The sequence below is a fragment of the Salmo trutta genome, chromosome 8, assembly GCF_901001165.1.
Source record: "Salmo trutta chromosome 8, fSalTru1.1, whole genome shotgun sequence".
In the NCBI taxonomy this organism is placed as follows: domain Eukaryota; kingdom Metazoa; phylum Chordata; class Actinopteri; order Salmoniformes; family Salmonidae; genus Salmo; species Salmo trutta.
This window is the reverse complement of record NC_042964.1, coordinates 27268148-27282561: the sequence shown is the minus strand read 5'-3', so window position 1 is coordinate 27282561 and position 14414 is coordinate 27268148. Positions and strand designations below refer to the sequence as shown.

The 14414-nt window shown below is 44.1% G+C and overlaps 1 protein-coding gene across 2 annotated transcripts in view; it reads right to left on the bottom strand.

Moving 5' to 3' along the window:
• LOC115198619 (1-phosphatidylinositol 4,5-bisphosphate phosphodiesterase beta-3) overlaps positions 1–14414 on the bottom strand; it is a 105687-nt gene that overhangs the window by 35905 nt on the left and 55368 nt on the right. For both annotated transcript variants that reach the window (XM_029760691.1, XM_029760692.1), the window contains exons 4-13: positions 6598–6747; positions 5543–5622; positions 5377–5430; positions 4898–4970; positions 3648–3748; positions 3270–3436; positions 2949–3095; positions 2246–2403; positions 772–854; positions 545–629 (exon numbers count right to left, since the gene is read on the bottom strand). In XM_029760691.1, coding sequence (XP_029616551.1) covers positions 545–629; positions 772–854; positions 2246–2403; positions 2949–3095; positions 3270–3436; positions 3648–3748; positions 4898–4970; positions 5377–5430; positions 5543–5622; positions 6598–6747 — 1098 coding nt within the window. The remainder of the gene's footprint in view (positions 1–544; positions 630–771; positions 855–2245; positions 2404–2948; positions 3096–3269; positions 3437–3647; positions 3749–4897; positions 4971–5376; positions 5431–5542; positions 5623–6597; positions 6748–14414) is intronic.

Below are 14414 nucleotides of genomic sequence, written 5' to 3'. Positions count from 1 at the left end.
AATAGATAAACAAAAAAAAGGTATCACTTGAAACTGTCCTAAAGGATGGGACACAGCATAATGAACCAAAAAACATTCCTTACCCTAGGACACCATCAAAGCCTCACATAATTATGTTTATTACTTAGAGGCTCTTATTGTCCCATTATGCCAAAACATAAGCCTTTTTGTATGTCCTGTAAATAAACGTAGCAGTGCTATGAGTGCTCTTTTTTCTTCCTTTTTCTTTATTCTTTGTATTCTGGGGTAAGGAATGTTTTTGGGGATTTTCAAGTACCTCAGTCGAGCACCTGATTCCCCTTTTGTGTTTAAGCTGGGCTGAAGCGCGTTTGGGTACACTTTTTTTACACCATAATGAATGTTGGTCATGTGCAGCAGGTGGCAGTCCTATCACCTCTGACCACAGAACATCTGCTGTCGTTTTCTGTTTCATTCCACCCAGCAGGTGCTCTACCACACAAGGTCGACGTCTGGTAAGGTGAGTCCCGCCCTTAAGAATCACCCCAACCCTAACCCTTGACCTCTAACCCCTAGCCAGGCCTACCGGGTATTTCTCTAGAGGGTCGATGAGGAGGGCGTCGCCAAAAATAGTCCTACAATATTCCGCCATCTTGGCCTGCTGCTTCGCCCTGAGAGAGGGATGGTACGAGGGGAGGGGGATGAGAGAGAGAGAAAAAGAGAAAAAGAATTATGGAATAAGAGAGAGATTGATTTTTAAGTTTTTCTTTCAATGAGCCATTCTCCTTATCACTACCCAGAATGATCACTCACGAATCAACATGGTTTTCAAAGGAGAGGATTACGGGATAGGGAGAGGTCTTAAACGCACTTTCTGCTATTGCTTCAATCACCTCCTATAGGAGAGAGACAGAGAGAGTGTGAGAAAGAGAGAGGTCAAAAATAGAATTTACTGAATTACAGTTCATATAAGGAAACCAGTCAATTGAAATAAATTAATTAGGCCCTAATCCATGGATTTCACATGACTGGGAACACAGATATGCATCTGTTGGTCACAGATACCTTTAAAAAAAGGTAGGGGCGTGGATCAGTGTCCGGTGTGACCATTTGCTTCATGACGCGCTACACATTTCCTTCGCATAGAGTTGATCAGGCTGATTGTGGCCTGTGGAATGCTGTCCCACTCCTCTTCAATGGCTGTGTGAAGTTGCTGGATATGTAACTTTTATTTAACTAGGCAAGTCAGTTAAGAACAAATTCTTATTTACAATGACGGCCTACCCCGGCCAAACCCGGAGGGAACTGAAACACACTGTCGTACAGGTCGATCCAGAGGATCCCAAACATGCTCAATATGTGACATGTCTGGTGAGTTTCCAGGACATGGAAGAACTGAGACATTTTCAGCTTCCAGGACTTGTGTACAGGTCCTTGCGTCATGGGGCCGTGCCTTATCATCCTGAAACATGAGGTGATGGCGGCAGATGAATGGGCCTCAGGATCTCGCCACGGTATCTCTGTGCATTAAAATATTCATCGATAAAATGCAATTGTGTACGTTGTCTGTAGCTTATGCCTGCCTATACCATAACCCCACCGCCACCATCTGGCACTCTGTCAAACCACTTGCCCACACAACGCCATACACGTGGTCTGCAGTGTGAGGCCGGTTAGACGTACTGCCAAATTCTCTAAAACGATGTTTGAGGCGGCTTATGGTAGAGAAATTAACATTCAATTCTCTGGCAACAGCTCCATTGGACATTCCTGCAGTCAGCATGTCAATTGCACGCTCCTTCAAAACTTAAGACATCTGTGGCATTGTGTTGTGTGACAAAAACTGCACATTTTAGAGTGGCCTTTTATTGTCCCCAGCAGAAGATGCACCTGTGTAATGATCATGCTGTTAAATCAGATTCTTGATATGCCACACCTGTCAGGTTGGTGGATTATCTTGGTAAATGAGAAATGCTCACTAACAGAGATATAAACAAATTTGTGCACAAAATTTAAGAGAAATAACCTTTTTTGTGCATATGGAAAATTTCAGGGATCTTTTATTTCAGCTTACGAAACACTTTACAAACACTTTACAGCTTATAAACACACTTTACATGGTGCGTTTATATTTTTGTTCAGTGAAGAAGTAAACACACATACTGAACCCCCCCAGAACACACATTCTCACACACACATACACACACACACACACACACACACACACACACACACACACATACACACACACACACACACACACACACACACACACACACACACACACCTTGAAGGGTATCTCAGTGGTCATGGTAAAGCCGTGCGTGATGTAAGGTTCTTCATCCTGGGGCCGTCCTTTCCAACAGTCCAGCTCTATACAGCGACAGCCGGTCAGCAACACCTGGCGATACATCTCCACCGATGACAGACCGGTCAACTGACCAACTGTGCGGTGAGGGGGGGGGTAAGAATGAGGTAAGAATGAGTGAGATGAGTGTGTTAGCAGCAAGTGTAACATTGTGTATGTGTGGCATGTGTATCCATGTGCGGTGTGTATGCGTGTGGGTGAGAGGATACCTAGTCAGTTGCACAACTGAATGCGTTCAACTGAAATGTGTCTTCCACATTTAACCCCTCTGAATCAGAGAGGTGCGGGGGGCTATCTGAATCGACGTCCATGTCATTGGCGCCTGGGGAGCAGTTGTTCTTGTGGATAAACTGCCTTGCTCAAGGGCAGAACGGTTGATTTTTCCATCTCCCCGGCTCAGGGATTCAAACCAGCGACCTTTCAGTTACTGGCCCAATGCTCTTAACCGCTAGGCTACCTGTATGTGTGTGTGTGTGTGTGTGGCTGTGAGGTGCATACGTGTGTAGCTGTGAGGCTTGTCTGTGTGCATATCTCAGTGTGTGTGAACTTGTGACGTGTTTGCATGCATTTGAGCGTGTGCATTTGTGTGTGTGTCCGGGTGTCGGTCTGTGTGTGTACCTACCTGTGAGGTATGTGTTGTGTGAAGAGTTGATAAAGTAGTGGGACAGGGGCTGGTTCATATCATCTATGATGTCCAGTCTCTCTGGTGGGACGATGGTATTCTCCTCTCCTCCAAGATATTTACTGAACCCCATCAGACTGATCTGGTCTGGAGAGAGAGAGAGAGAGAGAGAGAGAAAGGGAAGGAGGGAGAGAAAGGAGGGAAGAGAGAAAGAGGGAGAGAGAAAGTGCAAAGAGGAGTGATCAAACACAAAAATAAAAACATCTGTGCAAACACATATACACACAACAACCACAAACACACTCTCTCTGCCCCCATTACCTCTCTCCAGCTGGCTAGCGTTGCTCTCGTATTTCTCCATCAGTTGTCTGATCTGCTCTCTCTTCAGAGGAGGATAGAGGACCTCGTTGAGACGAGAGTCTCTCTGACGACGGTTTATAAAGTCTGTCAGCTGATCCAAGGAGAGGAACGGCTTTCCCCTAGAACCACTGGGGGGGGGGGATTCGAGAGAAAATAGCGTTGAGATTTGAATCTGGTGCAGTCTAGCATCACAACATTCTATTATGATGGCATCATAACATGTTATTTTGGTGTATGTGTGCGCTTGTTTGTTTGTGTGTGTGTGTGTGTGTGTGTGTTTGTGTGTGTGTGTGTGTGTGTGTGCGCAGGTTCATGCATTCGTGTGTGTGAGTGACTCACAGCTCGACAAAGATGCGTTCTATCTCTGGTCGTAGACAGAGACTGTGTAGAAAGCTCTGGAACATTTCCCATGTAAAATCATCTGGCTTAATGCCCTCCACCTACAGAGGGGGAGGGAGGGATGAAGGGAGAAGGAGAGAGGGAGGCAGGGAGAAAGAGTGAGAGAAGAGATAAAGTGTCAGTTGAAAGGCGTCTACACATCTATCAAACTACTGCAAACTAACTATTGATCTGTTGGGTAGTTTTCCCCGCAACACCAACTGGTGAAACTATGAACAACTATGTCCAGCTACGGCTACACATCATCAAGATTCTCTCAACAACTGTCTATAGATGGTTGGGTTGGCTTTAGTTTAATAGATGTGTAAAAGCCTTGACAGTCAGTTTACCAGCCCTTCTGTTATTGTATCAGCAGGGGGCAGAATGGGACAACAATAACACACACAGACCTGGTATGACCAGCTACATACAAAAGTTACCAGGGCAGCACACTATGTTGCCAAGGCACTGATGTGTGTGTGTTTGTGTATGTGTGTATTCATAGGGAGAAATGGTCTACGACTAAAGCCTCCGCATGCAATTTTACACCCAACTACGATGTTTGGTGCAGTATTTCTCAAGTGAAAAGATGAAAAATGTGAGAAAAAAACCCAGAGTCATCTATCGTTGAATTACAACAAACACTTCATTGAAGAATCCCTACTGTTGACCAATGACCAACGAAGGTGCGAAGACTTCGGAACCGAACTTTGGCTTGAATTTCTGTGCACGAACAGCCGAAAAAACCCTTGCCGAAAACCAAAACGTCACAAAATGTAATAATACAGTATATGCACAAACTGTTCTGAACTGTTTCAGATGGGAAGCATGCGGATGCCTTAAAGGACACCACGATATTGCGGAGGTAATGGGTTTGAAGTTTGACCTTTGAACCTGACTTCGCAATGGTTTCAGCAGTTTACATATGCTGATCAGCTCTAGGGGCAACTTCATCCTACACCGTATTTACTGATAGACATAAATGGAGGATTATGGATTAAGTTGATAACTGATAACTGTGCCAGACAGGTTAGAGATGAGGTTATTGGTTATAGATCAAGATATTGATTACCCTGATCAGACCACACTATTCCAACCACATGAAAAATGAAGGATTGTGGATCAATAATAATTTTACTGATAACTATGACAGAGAGGTGATTGATTATAGATTGATAGTTAATTAATTGATTGAGTGATTGATAGATTACCCTGTTGGTGACCAAACCACACTGCTCCAGCGCTGTCTCCACTCTCTTCTTATCAGAAAACATCTTAAGAATACTGAGAGAGAAAGAGGGAGGGAGGAAAAGAGGGAGAGGGGGAGGGAGGGAGAGAGGGAGACAGAGGGAGGCAGGGAGACAGAGGGAGGAAGATGAGGAGGGGAGGGAAGAGAGAGCGAGAGAATTATTCAGCATTGCTGATTTGGCAACACAATAATTTTTTTGTCACTCCAATAAAGCATTTCAACTGAATTGAAATAGAGAGAGATGGAGGGGGAGAGAATGTGTTATCGTTAGGGTTAAAATGAGTTGAGCGGGATAGACAGCGAGAAGGAGAGAAAGAGAGAGAGAAGGTAGAGAACAACAGAGGGAGAAAGTGAAACTGAGAAAATAGGTAGAAAGGGGAAGTGGAAAGTCATGTCTGAGAACTATGTCAGGAATGGCATAAGTGTGTATGTGTGTCTCACTTCTTCACTGGAATCTTTCCATCCTGATTCACCTGCAACTTTAACTTGGTGTACCTGAGAAAGAGAGAGAGAGAGAGAGAAAGAGAGAGAGAGAGAGAGAGAGAGAGCATCAAAAAACATGCTATTTCAGTATGAATAAGATGCACACCACACACACACAACTTACGCTTTGAGGAGGAAGGTGTTGCGAGATGCATTCTGAGACAGAATGTTTGTGGCCAGTTTAAACAGCTCCTCTGTCCACACCTGAACATACACACACACAGCGAACAATTATTATTAAGAACAGTGATACACACACAAACACACACACGATCAGCACTGTAATACCACCCACAGTTTCATAAACACAAACCACAGACACAATATCACAAAGAACACAATCAGTGCAGGGACTGAGAGACACAGGCCATGTCCCAAATGGCACCCTATTCCCTATATAGTGCACTGCTTTTGACTAAAGCCCATAGGGCTCTGGTGAAAAGTAGTGCACTATGTAGGGAATAGGGTATCATTTGGGGGACACACAGAAGGGGAAAACAGAGAGAGTGGAGGGGGAAGGAAGGAGAGAGGGAAGAGGGAGATGAATGCAAACAAAAGAGAGGAGTGGAAGAGAGAAAGGAGGAGGGAACAAACAACAGGAACAGGTGAGCAGCTCATTGTTAGAAGGAGAGAGGAGAGAAAGAGAGTGAGAGAAAAACAGAAACAGAATAAAACATGAGAGGGGAGTGATAGATGGAGATCATATTTGTTTATTTGTTAAGTCAAGGAAGGAGGAAAGATGGAATGAAGAGACAAAGGTAACGATATAGAGAGGCAAGTGAGAGAGGGATTTGAGAGATGAGAGAGAGATAAGTCAAGGAAGGAAGGGAGAGAGAGTGAAGGGGACAGAGGTAGCGATAGGTGAGAGGAGAGAAGAGAGTGATAAAGGGGTGACAGGAGGGATGGATGATAGGAGAGGATAAAAGAAAGTGATAAAGGGGTGAGAGGAGATGAAAGGAGAGGAGGGAACCGAGTGAGAGGGATGAGACGAGAGGTCTTTCCATGGTAATTCAAAGAAGGAGGGAAGAGGGAGGAAAGGGGCGGAGGGAATGAGAAAAGAGTGATAGAGGGATGATAGGAGAGAAGATAGTGATAGAGGGATGAGAGAAGATAGTGATAGAGGGATGAGAAGAGTGATGGATGAGAGGGGAGGAGAGAGAAAGGTATTTCCATGGTAACCTTGGCAGTGTCTTCCTGCATGGCCTGGAAGTTGAGGAAGGATACGTTGACCAGGTCATTGCCGTGGACAACCGTTACCAGCTTCCCCTCCACGGCAACACCCCCCTCGCCTGGTTTACCGAACCCCAAAACCTCTCTGACACGTGGGTCCTACAAGAGACGATAAAGAACACAAGAACTACACGCTAAAAACATGTAACAACACTTATAAACATGTTAACAACCGCAGCACTTCTGTTACTGAACCCAGTGCACCTCTTAATACACGGGTCCTATGGGAGAGAAAGTACAACACGTTAGTAAAATACAATATGCTAATAATATACTAACTACAAGCTAAGAACATACTAACTACATCATAACTACATACACATCAGTAACGCATCACTGACACACGGTCCTTCAACATACATACACAAACTAACAACATACCAACTACCATCGTCCTTCCCAGCTTTGGACATTTTTCTATACTTTACTGCTCATTCTCTATAAGAGGGATCATCAACTACACTGAAGAAAAATGTGTTGGTCCCATGTTTAATGTGCTGAAATAAAATATCCCAGAAATGTTCCATATGTACATTAAGCTTATTTCTCTCAAATTTTGTGCACAAATCTGTTTACATCCCTGTAAGTGAGCACGTTGCCAAGACCTGACAGGTGTGGCATATCCAGAAGCTGACTAAACAGCATGATCATAACAGGTGCATCTTGTGCCGAGGACAATAAAAGGCCACTTTAAAAAAAATTATAATAATAATAATTTCACCTTTATTTAACCAGGTAGGCTAGTTGAGAACAAGTTCTCATTTACAACTACGACCTGGACAAGAATAAAGCAAAGCAGTTCGATACATACAACAACACAGAGTTACACATGGAATAAACAAAACATACAGTCAATAATACAGTTGAAAAAAATCTATATACAGTGTGTGCAAATGAGGTAAGATAAGGGAGGTAAGGCAATAAATAGGCAATGGTGGCGAAGTAATTCCAATATACCAATTAGACACTGGAGTGATTGATGTGCAGAAGACAAATGTGCAAGTAGAGATACTGGGGTGCAAAGGAGCAAGATAAATAAATAAATACAGTATGGGGATGAGGTAGTTGGACGGGGTATTTGCAGATGGGCTATGTACAGGTGCAGTGATCTGTGAGCTGCTCTGACAGCTGGTGCTTAAAGCTAGTGAGGGAGATACGAGTCTCCAGCTTCAGTGATTTTTACAGTTCGTTCCAGTCATTGGCAGCAGAGAACTGGAAGGAAAGGTGGCCAAAGGAGGAATTGGCTTTGGGGGTGACTAGTGAGATATACCTGCTGGAGTGCGTGCTACGGGTGGGTACTGCTATGGTGACCAGTGAGCTGAGATAAGGCGGGGCTTTATCTAGCAGTGGGTTTGGCGACGAGTATGAAGCGAGGGCCTACCAACGAGAGCGTACAGGTCACAGTGGTGGGTAGTATATGGGGCTTTGGTGACAAACGGATGGCACTGTGATAGACTGCATCCAATTTGTTGAGTAGAGTGTTGGAGGCCATTTTGTAAATGAGGCCGAAGTCGAGGATTGGTAGGATGGTCAGTTTAACGAGGGTATGTTTGGCAGCATGAGTGAAGGATGCTTTGTTGCGAAATAGGAAGACGATTTTAGATTACATTTTGGATTAGAGATGCTTAATGTGAGTCTGGAAGGAGAGTTTACAGTCTAACCAGACACCTAGGATTTTTGTAGTTGTCCACATATTCTAAGTCAGAACCGTCCAGAGTAGTGATGATAGTCGGGCAGGCAGGTGCGGCCGGCGACCGGTTGAAGAGCAGGCATTTAGTTTTACTTGCATTTAAGAGCAGTTGGAGGCCACGGAAGGAGAGTTGTATGGCATTGAAGCTCATCTGGAGGTTAGTTAATACAGAATGGTGTCGTTTGCGTAGAGGTGGATCAGAGAATCACCAGCAGCAAGAGCGACATCATTGATGAGAGTCGGCCTGAGAATTGAACCCTGTTGCACCCCCATGGAGACTGCCAGAGGTCCGGACAACAGGCCCTCCGATTTGACACACTGAACTCTATCAGAGAAGTAGTTGGTGAACCAGGCGAGGCAGTTGAGAAACCAAGGCTGTTTAGTCTGCCGATAAGAATGTGGTGATTGACAGAATCGAAAGCCTTGGCCAGGTCGATGAATACAGCTGCACAGTAATGTCTCTTATCGATGGCGGTTATGATATCGTTTAAGACCTTGAGCGTGGCTGAGGTGCACCCATGACCAGCTCTGAATCCAGATTGCATAGCGAAGGTACGGTGGGATTCGAAATGGTCGGTAATCTGTTTATTAACTTGGCAGTCGAAAACCTTAGAAAGGCAGGGTAGGATAGATATAGGTCTGTAGCAGTTTGGGTCTAGAGTGTCTCCCCCTTTGAAGAGGGGGATGATCGCAGCAGCTTTCCAATCTTTGGTAATCTCAAACCATACGAAAGAGAGGTTGAACAGGCTAGTAATAGGGGTTGCAACAATTTTGGCAGATATTTTTAGAAAGAGAGGGTCCAGATTGTCTTGCCTGGCTGATTTGTAGGGGTCCAGATTTTGCAGCTCTTTCAGAACATCAGTTATCTGGATTTGGGTGAAGGAGAAATGGTGGAGGCTTGCCGGGCAGTTGACCGGGGTATGGGTAGCCAGGTGGAAAGCATGGCCAGCCGTAGAAAAATGCTTATTGAAATTCTCAATTAAAGCGGATTTATCGGTGGTGACAGTGTTTCCTAGCCTCAGTGCAGTGGGCAGCTGGGAGGGGGTGCTCTTACTCTCCATGGACTTTACAGTATCCCAGAACTTTTTTGAGTTTGTGCATTTCAATTGACTGATTTCCTTAGATGAACTCTAACTCAGTAAAGTCTTTATTGAGCGGATGGTCAGGGGGCCGGAACATAATTACAAATAATTTGTAGACTGCAAACTGACAGCAAGAAGCCCAAACCAATATAATATTTAACTAAAACAGAGTCATTTAAACATTGCTTACATTTGTATAAGATCACGTGTCTCTCATTTCCAGAAAACTTGGGGGGCCAAATATTTGGCCCGCGGTCCACCAGTTGGGTAGTCCTACTCTATAAGATCTTGTCATTCTGTACTTCTGTTTATAATATAAACGTTATACTGTATGCATATGCAGGGATGTAACTTTGGTTTTAGAAGTAGGGGGGAGATAACATACAGTCGAAGTCAGAAGTTTACATACACCTTAGCCAAATACATTTAAACTCTGTTTTCCACAATTCCTGACATTTAATCCTAGTAAAAATTCCCTGTCTTAGGTCAGTTAGGATCACCACTTTATTTTAAGAATGTCAAATGTCAGAATGATAGTAGAGAGAATGATTTATTTCAGATTTTATTTCTTTCATCACATTCCCAGTGGGTAAGAAGTTTACATACACTCAATTAGTATTTGGTAGCATTGCCTTTAAATTGTTTAACTTCGGTAAAACATATCAGGTAGCCTTCCAAAAGCTTCCCACAATAAGTTGGGTGAATTTTGGCCCATTTCAGGTTTGTAGGCCTCTTTGCTCGCACACACTTTTTTCAGTCCTGCCCACAAATTTTCTATGGGATTGAGGTCAGGGCTTTGTGATGGCCACTCCAATACCTTGACTTTGTTGTCCTTAAGCCATTTTGCCACAACTTTGGAAGTATGCTTGGGGTCATTGTGCATTTCGAAGACCCATTTGCGACCGAGCTTTAACTTCCTGACTGTTGTCTTGAGATGTTGCTTCAATATATCCACATAATGTTCCTTCCTCTTGATGGCATCCATTTTTTTAAGTGCACCAGTCCCTCCTGCAGCAAAGCACCCCCACAACATGATGCTGCCACCCCTGTGCTTCACGGTTGGGATGGTGTTCTTCAGCTTGCAAGCCTCCCCCTTTTTCCTCCAAACATAACGATGGTCATTATGGCCAAACAGTTCTATTTTTATTTCATCAGACCAGAGGACATTTCTCCAAAAAGTACAATCTTTGTCCCCATGTGCAGTTGCAAACCGTAGTCTGGCTTTTGTATGGCGGTTTTGGAGCAGTGGCTTCTTCCTTGCTGAGGGGCCGTTTTACTGTGGATATAGATACTTTTGTTCCTGTATCCTCATGCATCTTCACAAGGTCTTTTGCTGTTGTTCTGGGATTGATTTGCACTTTTCGCACCAAAGTACGTTCATCTCTAGGAGACAGAATGTGTCTCCTTCCTGAGCAGTATGACGGCTGCGTGGTCCCATGGTGTTTATACTTGCGTACTATTGTTTGTACAGATGAACGTGGCACCTTCAGGCATTTGGAAATTGCTCCCAAGGATGAACCAGACTTGTGGACGTCTAGATTTTTTTCTGAGGTCTTGGCTGATTTCTTTTGATTTTTCCATGATGTCAAGCAAAGAGGCACTGAGTTTGAAGGTAGGCCTCTAAATACATACACAGGTACACCTCCAATTGACTCAAATGATGTCAATCAGCCTATCAGAAGCTTCTAAATCCGTTACATCATTTTCTAGAAATGTCCAAAATGTTTAAAGGCACAGTAAACTTAGTGTATGTAAACTTCTGACCCACTGGAATTGTGATACAGTGAATTATAAGTGGAATAATCTGTCTGTAAACAGTTGTTGGAAAAATGACTTTTGTCATGCACAATGTAGATGTCCTAACCGACTTGGCAAAACTACAGTTTGTTAACAAGAAATTTGTGGAGTGGTTGAAAAATGAAGTTTAATTACTCCAACATAAGTGTATGTAAACTTCCGACTTCAAATGTAGGTGTTCCTTTTGTCCAGGTGGGAAAGGGCAGTGTGCAGTGCAATAGAGATTGCATCATCTGTGGATCTGTTGGTGCGGTATGCAAATTGGAGTGGGTCTAGGGTTTCTGGGATAATGGTGTTGATGTGAGCCATGACCAGCCTTTCAAAGCTTTTCATGGCTACAGACGTGAGTGCTACGGGTCGGTAGTCATTTAGGCAGGTTACCTTGGCGTTCTTGGGCACAGGGAATATGGTGGTCTGCTTGAAACATGTTGGTATTACAGACTCAGACAGGGAGAGGTTGAAAATGTCAGTGAAGACACTTGCCAGTTGGTAAGCTCATGCTCGGAGTACACGTCCTGGTAATCGGTCTGGCCCAGCGGCCTTCCTAATGTTGATCTGTTTACAGGTCTTACTCACATTAGCTGCGGAGAATGTGATCACACAGTCATCCGGAACAGCTGATGCTCTCATGCATGTTTCAGTGTTACTTGCCTCGAAGCAAGCATAGAAGTTATTTAGCTCAACTGGTAGGCTCGTGTCACTGGGCAGCTCTCGGCTCTGCTTCCCTTTGTAGTCTGTAATAGTTTGCAAGCCCTGCCACATCCGACGAGCATCGGCGCCGGTATAGTACGATTCGATCTTAGTCCTGTATTGACTCTTTTCCTGTTTGAAGGTTCGTCGGAGGGCATAGCGGGATTTCTTATAAGCTTCCGGGTTAGAGTCCCGCTCCTTGAAAGCGGCAGCTCTACCCTTTAGCTCAGTGTGAATGTTGCCTGTAATCCATGGCTTCTGGTTGGGGTATGTACATACAGTCACTGATAAAGCCAGTGACTGATGTGGTGTACTCCTCAATGCCATCGGAAGAATTCCGGAACATATTCCAGTCTGTGCTAGCAAAACAGTCCTGTAGTTTAGCATCTGTTCATCTGACCACTTTTTTTATAGACCAAGTCACTTGTGCTTCCTGCTTAAATATTTGCTTGTAAGCCGGAATCAGGAGGATAGAGTTATGGTCAGATTTGCAAAATGGAGGGCGAGGGAGAGCTTTCTACACGTCTCTGTGTGTGGAGTAAAGGTGGTCTAGAAATTGTTCCCTCTGGTTGCACATTTAACATGCTGATAGAAATGTGGTAAAACTAATTTAAGTTTCCCTGCATTAATGTCACCACTAGGAGCGCCTCCTCTGGATGAGCGTTTTCCTGTTTGCTTATGGCGGAATACAGCTCAATGAGTGAGGTTTTAGTGCCAACCTCGCTCTGTGGTGGATGTAGACAGCTACGAAAAATGCAGATGAAAACTCTCTAGGTACAAGGGGTCTACAGCTTATCATGAGATACTCTACCTCAGGAGAGCAAAACTTTGAGACTTCCTTAGATATCTTTCACCAGCTTATGCATAGGCCCCTGCCTCATGTGTTACCAGAGGCTGCTGTTCTGTCTTGCCGATAGAGTGTATAACCCGCCAGCTGTATGACCTTAATGTCGTCGTTCAGCCACAATTCGGTGAAACATAAGATATTACAGTTATTAATGTCCCGTTGGTAGGATATATGTGCTTTCAGTTCATCCCATTTATTTTCCAGAGATTGAACGTTAGCTAGCAGAACGGAAGGCAAGGGCAGATTAGCCACTCGTCGCCTGATCCTCGCAAGTCACGCTGATCTTTTGCCTGGAAATCTCAGTTTCCTTCTCCAGCGAATTACGGGGATCGGGGCCTGGTCGGGTGTCTGCAGCATATCCCTCACGTTCGACTCAATGAAGAAGAACTCCTCGTCCAATTTGAGGTGAATAATCCCAGTTCTGATGTCCAGAAGCTCTTTTCGGTCATAAGCCTACCCGACCGCTCGGAGGCGTCCTCATGGTCCTAAAGCACATCGTTGCCTCGTTTTGTATCACATTCCAATGATAAAACTGGGGGGGACAACAATTCAATTTCTGAATGTGGCCCTGTCCCCAGTGAAAGTTGCACCACTGACTGTGTAAATATACTGTATGTATTTAGAACAAAGCAAACAGCACTTTGGGACAGTAACGATTCTGTGTGAAATTCTGTGTGAGTTTAGCGTCACACAAACTTGCACAATGGAGAAGGATGACACTGATCTCAGGTCATTTTTCTATTCTAGCGTGTAGTGATTAAGGTTAGGCTTGGGCGTAGGAGAAGCTGATCCTAGATCTGTGGCTAAGGGCAATGTTGAGGGCGACCTATGCCCGCAGCTTAATCAACTACTTCCTGTTCCACTGTCTCTGCTTACATAATTTCCTGTGAAAGTGTGTGTGTATTTGTGTCGCCTCCCTTTCCCTTGTTTGAGGGTTCAAAGGTGACTGAGCTAATCAACTGTCAGACACCCACACACACACAAACACACACACACACACACACACACACACACACACACACACACACCCACAAACACACACGCACACATACGCACACACACACACACACACACAAAGATGTTGCTGGCAGCTTGTGGTGATAGTTCCAGAGAGTGTGTGTGTGTGTGTGTGTGTGTGTGTGTGTGTGTGTGTGTGTAGGCAACCAGACAAGCAGAGAGTGACAACTGGAAACCGTGAACACTTTTCTATATATTTCCATCTGTTTAACACTTTTTTGGTTGCTACATGATTTCATGTGTCATTTCATAGTTTTAATGTCTTCACTATTATTCTACAATGTAGAAAATAGTAAAAATAAAGAAAAACCCTGAAATGAGTAGTTGTGTCCAAACTTTTGACTGGTACTGTATATTAAGGTGTCTGTAATAGAATAAATGTGGCAAAAATATATGCAGACATTAATAAATGCATTTCTATAGCTTCCAAAATATAGTTTACATGGTGGGGGAGTGCCAAGATGGAGGCACAGTGGCTTCAACACAGCGCCACCTATCAGTCATCGAGTGTATGTATAATCATTGGTCACATCGAACTCTCCAAAATGTCAAATGTAATGTAAATCAAATGTATCCCATGACGTATTCTCTATCCACAGCTGTGATAGGATCATTGTTGTGGCCTGTATTCATAAAGTGCACA